At 33.7% G+C, this 6944-nt stretch overlaps 1 protein-coding gene across 1 annotated transcript; it reads right to left on the bottom strand.

Moving 5' to 3' along the window:
- Nucleotides 1-4787: 4787 nt before the first annotated feature.
- Nucleotides 4788-6211, bottom strand: PNSB4 (NDH dependent flow 6). Its single transcript, XM_089628679.1, has 6 exons — nt 6062-6211; nt 5911-5955; nt 5652-5814; nt 5504-5559; nt 5331-5402; nt 4788-5065 (listed from the first exon to the last, which is right to left on the bottom strand). The coding sequence occupies exons 1-6, from the start codon at nt 6152-6154 to the stop codon at nt 4952-4954; spliced, it is 543 nt and encodes a 180-aa protein (XP_089484805.1). The 5' UTR covers nt 6155-6211; the 3' UTR covers nt 4788-4951.
- Nucleotides 6212-6944: the final 733 nt, after the last annotated feature.

Genomic DNA, 6944 nt, shown 5'->3' with positions numbered 1-6944 from the left:
GGTTTAAATAGAGGGTAATGTTACAGCACGAATTGGTCTTTCTTTTTCTTTCTTTTCTTGGATTAATTTAGAGAGAGAGAAGAAAAAAAAAACCGAGTAAGGTGGGGTATCTGTTTCTAATGTGGATAATTGTATTTAGCTTTATCCAAAATGATTATCTCACGACATTTATTTAATAATATTATAATTTCAGTTACCCATATCCGCGTTATTGTGTATTATTATCCATATTACTGGAATTGGGCCTAATTCAGGGACTTGTAATAAGGTTATTGGAACTCTGTATAGTATTTTAAGAGTTTAAATGCGCTTTCATTTGTAAATAAATTAAAGATAATCAATTAAAGATCATGACTGTTTTATATATATATATATATATATATATATATATATTTTTTAATTATAGGTACGGTGATAAAATAATAAAACATAGTAGAAACAAATGATAAATGCAAGAACAAAAATTGTAATAATTTTGCACATCAAGAGCTTATTTTTGAAGATTAAGTAAAAAAAAATTAATCTATTTTTATAACAATTAGATCTATAGAAATAGTTTAATGGAGTGATACAATTTAAATTTATTAAGTAATGTATTTTGGTTGTTTTCAGCTATTAGTAACTATAATATAATGTCACTGTGTTAGACTCTCTTCCATGACATAGAATAATTATATTGTTATGCAATTTTTTTTTCATGAAGTAAAAACGACACCCGAGAGCAAAAAAAATATAAAACCGGAAGATCATTTCGCCAAAACATCGAGACCAAAGGATCCTTCTGTCAGGACTCTCAAAACCGAATGATCTCTCTGCCAAAGGTCTCGAAATCAGAGGACCCATCCGCTAGGACTCCCAAAATCAGAGAATCCCTTCGTAAAAAGTCCTAAACCAGAGGACCCATCCGCCAGGACTCCCAAAATCAGATGATCCATTCGTCAAAAGTCCTAAACCAGAGGACCCCTCCGTCAGGACTCCCAAAATCAAAGGATCCCTTTGGTACAACACATAAAACTGGAGGATCCCTCGGTAAAACCCACAAAATCAGAGGACCCTTCCGTCAGGACTCCCAAAACCAGAGGATCCTTTTGGTAGAACCTACAAAACCGGAGGACCCCTTTGGTAGAAACCACAAAACAGGATTATCTCTTTGGTAGAACCCACAAAACCGTAGGATCCCTTCGGTAAAACCCACAAAACCAGATGATCTCTCCGCCAAAATCCCCAAAATCGGAGAATCCCTCTGACCAAGTGTCCAAGCCTTTGCACACTCAAAATCCTATAAATACTCCCTCATTTTTCACAATTGAAAAAAAGGTCATTCTCTATCAAGAAAAATAGACTACAACTTCTCTCTCTAAAATTCTCTCTAGAGTTAAAAAGAGAACTCTCTCTCTCTCTCTCTCTCTCTCTCTCTCTCTCTCACTCTCTTATAATCGAGACAAACTACTTCACCTCAAAACATAAAAAAAAAAAAGAATAATCTACTTCCTTTCTCTCGAATTGAAGAAGAAATATTCTCTCTCTCATATTTCTTTCACAAACAAAGGCTAGAATTACGCAAAATTGCATTTCCTCTCGAAAGGTGTCAAAGAACTTGAGAAATCTAATTCTCTTATTCTTCACTTAATAAGAGGAACATTCCAAAATATATCACCCTTTGTATTTTCTCTTTTAGCTAAGGGAAAGGAAGAGCACGGCGAAACACACCACCCACGTCGAATTTCGAAGGTCTCCACTACGGTCGTAACACCATCCCTGACCCGTCACAATCCATTCGGAACCATAGAAGATTTGATGCTCCGCAACTCAAGATCGAGACACGTCTCAAGCTCGTACCCTGACACGTATCCCGAAGATCGAAACACGTCTCAAGTACGCACCCTGACACGTGTCCACTGCCGGCCTTGGGCTAAGGCGGGCTAGGCTCAGGCCTAGGGCCCCATATGTGGATGAGCCCCAAAAAACTTACACTTTTTTGCCTATTTTTAAGAAAATTTATATTTTTTACCCTAAAAATTTACACTTTTGGTCCATTTTTTACCCTGAAAATTTAAATTTTTATTAGTATTATAGAGCCCCAAAACATTGAATCGCCTAGAGTCCCCGATAAGTTTGGGCCGGCCCTGCACGTGTCCCGTAAATGTTGATCTAAAAAACGTATTAACATGTATTATAGAACTTTAAAAGAGAACTCCGACCATGTTTTTTTCCTTTATACAGTTTAACTTGCATTTTTATTTTTATTTTATCCCATCTAATTTATTAATGTTTAATGAATAACTATCGAACGACTTTCCTTTCTTGGATTAATTTGGAGAGAGAAGAAAAAAACCGAGTAAGTGGGGTATCTGTTTCTAATGTGGATAATTGTATTTAGCTTTATCCAAAATGATTATCTCACGACCTTTATTTAATAATATTATAATTTCAGTTACCCATATCCGCTTTATTATGTATTATCCATACTACTGGAATTAGGCCTAATTCAAGGACGTAGTAAGGTTATTGGAACCCTTTCTTTTTTACAATAGGTATTTCAGTCTTTAAGACATTTTTAGATTAAAAAAATTCAATGAATAATACGGTCACGGAACAAGTTTGTAACAGGTTATAATTACATAGGATAATATTCGTGGTTATTAAAAAATTAAATTTGTAACACCTTTTATTTAAATAGAAGGGATAAGGTTGAGAGTTTCCTTTCTTTTTTTTCAACAAGTTTATAGGAACGTATTACCAATGAGTTTTTATTTTTATTTTTTATTATTATTAATATATATTTTTTTTTACAGAGTTGGGAAGAATGGATAAGGAGATCATTCAATTAGCCAGCCGTCTATCGCATAATATGCGGATGAAGCTGTTGCACATTTTAAGCGAATAAAATAATTTGCCGTTGAGTACTTTATTTATAGAGCATTTAATATATCTATCGACATCTACACACGCTGACTCCGCAATATGTATTAAAGAGTTTTTTTTTTTGGCTCAAATATTAAAGAGATTTTGTGTGTGCATGTGAGCTTTTATGTCAGCTAGCTCTTTTTTCTGTTTTATTTTATTTTTATTGGATGCCCTGAAATAATATATAATCTAAAGATGACAAAGTCTAAAATAAATAGCTAAATAAAAAAATGCATAACAAGTCTACAAAAATCGTCGCCCATAGTTATTTTTCTTTTCAAAACCAAACCAACTAGAATTCTAGGACGTTAAAGTTGAATGTCGTGCAGGCAAACGGTCATTAATTTTTTAGCTACTACAAGTCTACAACTCCTTTCAGCTTTAAGAAATCATCTTTTACTGGACCAAACAAAAGTGAAGTAAAGATAATAATAAAAAATTATACGAACCAAGCAACGTTAAACATTAAAATTGGAAAGTCTCTAACGTCTTATTAGGTATATAGCGAAACAGTCATAATCGATATAGTGGCATATTAGGCTTTTAGTTGACCCCATTTTAACCTTAAATTTTTTATATTTATTTTTTAGAAAATTAATTGATATGCATTTAATTGAAATAATTAAATAAGTACAGCACCCATATTTCTATATATAAGATAAACGTACAATGCTTTATTTATTAAAGATGATAAATTACATTCAATATGTTTATATGGTTTTTATATAAAGAATCTCCGATATTCTCTTTAAGTGCGATACCATCAATAACTCTACATATTAAGGGTATTCATGAAAATCGTCAAACCGAACAATCTAATCATCCAAATCAAATCGTACTCTTTTTTAAACTGCTTCATTTGAAATCGATGAAGTTTGAGTTGCAACCAATCTAAACCGCAATTGTTTTGGGTTGTTTTTTTTTTTTTTTTTTTTCAATAGCTCTACATATTAGGGCGTGTCTAATAAAATTGAAGGACGCTCGAGTTCTGAACATGCATAAGGGCTCATTGCAAGAGGAAGGCCAAATAAGCGAAGTAATTTCAAGAACAGGTCAAAGAACCGGTCAAGGTCCAATGATTCATCAAATCAAAGCGGTCAAGAAAGACTCCTTACCAGCATAAGGTATGTCTCATAACTTTTAAGCGAAGTTTAATTTCTTTTGGTATGCTTGAACAACAGGGATATTTCTTTAGAGCTGAGGGAGGGATTATGAAAGTGGGTAAGGGTTCTCTGATTGTGATGAAAGGGTCTATAGTCAATGGCATATATGTTTAGGGTCTGATAGTATAGGAAAGATAGATTTTTTTGTGAGAACTGTGTTCTAGGCAAGTCTAGCAAAGTTAGATTTGGGAAAGCCACTCACAGAACTCAGAATGTATTGGATTATGTACATTCTGATCTCTGGGGTCCAGCTAGGACTAGTACTCATGGAGGTATGAGATACTTTATGACCCTTATGTCTTAGCCAACAAGTCAGATGCTCTAGAAACCTTTAAGACCTGGAAGAATCTAATTGAAAACCAAACAGGTAAAATGACTAGGAGGTTGAGAATTGGCAATGGGTTAGAGTACTTGGACAAGGAATTTCTGAACTTGTGTAAAAGTTCTGGAATTGTGACAATAGGTTAGCTGAGAGGTACAATGGTTTTTTAGGGTATAAGCCAACATGGGCTACAACAGCAAGTTAGGATGAAGCAAATTCTAATCAGCAAAATGGGATACGATAATGGAGAGAATTGAAATATCTTTAATGTAATAGCTTCATGGTCATATTCAAAACAAATTCTCGTAGTTTCTTGTCATGAAGTAGCTCATGATTTTACTTTCAAACTGCCGTGAATTGCAGTTTGAAGATACGCTCTTTAGTCAAGGAAGGAGCGATTGGATATTATTGTTCTTTAGCAGCAATGAGCTTACATACTTGTGTATTATATCAAATTTTCTTTTCTTGTCATGAAACATTATTACATTTGTTTGTATATACACAAGTTATAGAATGGCCAAAAGTTAACAAATATTTTGTAGATAATAGATATCACGTTCTACTTCATGCCAGCCTCTTCCAACTCTTTGAGACCTCCAACTTTTTGCTCAATTTCCTCAAGCAGATCTTCTTTCCACAACTCTGATCTTGCACTTTGTTCAATGTCTTCTTGCTGCGCGATCATAACCATTGTACCAGTTTAATTCATATTATAAACGGAATTTTATTTATTTATTTATGCCTTATTAAATTCAATCCACATCCTATCAGATTGGAGCATTTTCAGAGCCTCAAACTCTTCTTATTGCAAACTTTTTCGTTCAGTAGTTTTAACTATACGAATATTCGTATGATTTTTTAAATGGCAGAGGATTTTTGAATTTTGAAGGGCTCTTCTCTTATTTTTATCCATGAAAAATATAGATATAAAAAATTACCTTATCATAGATCCAATGTCCAGTCCCATCTCCTCCATCTTTCCTGTACTGCTCCGAATCGTAGAACGGATCCTAAACCATAATATTATTCGTTAACCTTCAAAATCTTAGCAAAAACAAAAATTACATTTAAAAGCATAAAATTTTGAATAAAAAATAAAATTGTATATTACCTTCATTGATCCAAAAACTAGGCATCCCCAACAAGTGAACATTATGTAGGCAATGTCTACAAACATGAAAGTAGTCATCATTAAGTATCAATTATCCACGCCATGTATTATCTATTGTATTAAGGAAGACAAGAAACCAAACACTTACAAACATTCTTGATTTGGATATCACTAAGGTGCCAAATAGACTTGTGGACTATATAATCCATTTGTCCTTCAAGATTCTCCACTAGCACTGCCATCAAAGGCAAATCTGGGAATGCGTTCACTCTGCTTAAACACCCTCTTTTTCCCTTTTTGGTTCCTTGGATCTAAATATACATTATGGACAAGACATAATTCACAAACAACTCAAAATAGTACGTCAATTTTATGAAATAAAATTATTCGAATGTACATATGCTTACGCGTTGTGTGCCGCGGAAGAGACCGGCGCTTGAGCACTGCCTGAGCTGAAAACAAAAACAGAAGATAGAAATTCAATTTTTTTTTTCTTCCTGAATTATTATTCTGGCGAAGTTTTATTATCCATGAAAATCTTTGGCTTCTTTCTTTTACCGATGGGGGACATGAAAAGTTCACATCTTGGTTTGTGGAGGAGAAGAGAGCTGGTTTAGCAATGGAACTCGCTCCCACAATAGCTTCGGCCATGTTCTATTAATTGAGTCACTAACTGCAAGTATGAGATATAAGTGCATTTTACGTGTTCAAAGTCTTTTAAAAGTACAGAAAGTTTTGTGAGGAGGGAAATTGGATAAGGCAATTGTTTGTGTCCACACTTGTGTGTGTGTGTGTGAACTTTGTAAACATGTTCTGCTTAAAGCAGGTGAGTAAAATTTAATTATGTATTGAACAACGAAAACGAATTTTATAAATCGTTGGCCTAATTATGCCGTTGGTATTTCAGAATTTTATCAAATCAAACAAATCTTCAGGTTTTGAAAATGATCAGTAATGCCGAATATGTATTTACTTAGTTTAGAGTTAGACGCATATAAAAGTACATCGATGCCAATTATACCAAGAGATGTAAAAAAAAAAAAATGTCTCCACTAATTTTTTTCAATTTTTACTATGCGCAAATATTTTTTGGGTAATTAAGTTAAATGGCCTCCCGAAAATAAGAATTTTTTTTTAGTCCACCTTTCGTTAATATGCTGTAAATAGCCAGTGTCATTTATTAACAGTCAAATTTGGACGGGATTGCCCTTTGTTATTCCCGCCCATTATTTTCAGCGTAATAATTTAAATGGAAAAAAAAATCGACCATAACTACCTTGCATAAATCAAGGGAGCATTTAAAACTCCATAAATGCATTAACAAACGAATTTAAACATCACGCACCACAAAATCCATTCAAAACAAACGCACCACAGAATACGCCGAGATGCACCCTCGTCTACAGGCTCACCACGAATCTTTTCTTCTTCTGTCATCTTC

Source organism: Urtica dioica, chromosome 10, assembly GCF_054948205.1.
Source record: "Urtica dioica subsp. dioica isolate 48M chromosome 10, U.dioica_male_clone48M_v1_H2, whole genome shotgun sequence".
Taxonomy (NCBI): Eukaryota; Viridiplantae; Streptophyta; class Magnoliopsida; order Rosales; family Urticaceae; genus Urtica; species Urtica dioica.
Note: the sequence above shows the minus strand (reverse complement) of the source record. Positions and strands in the feature narration are given on the sequence as shown.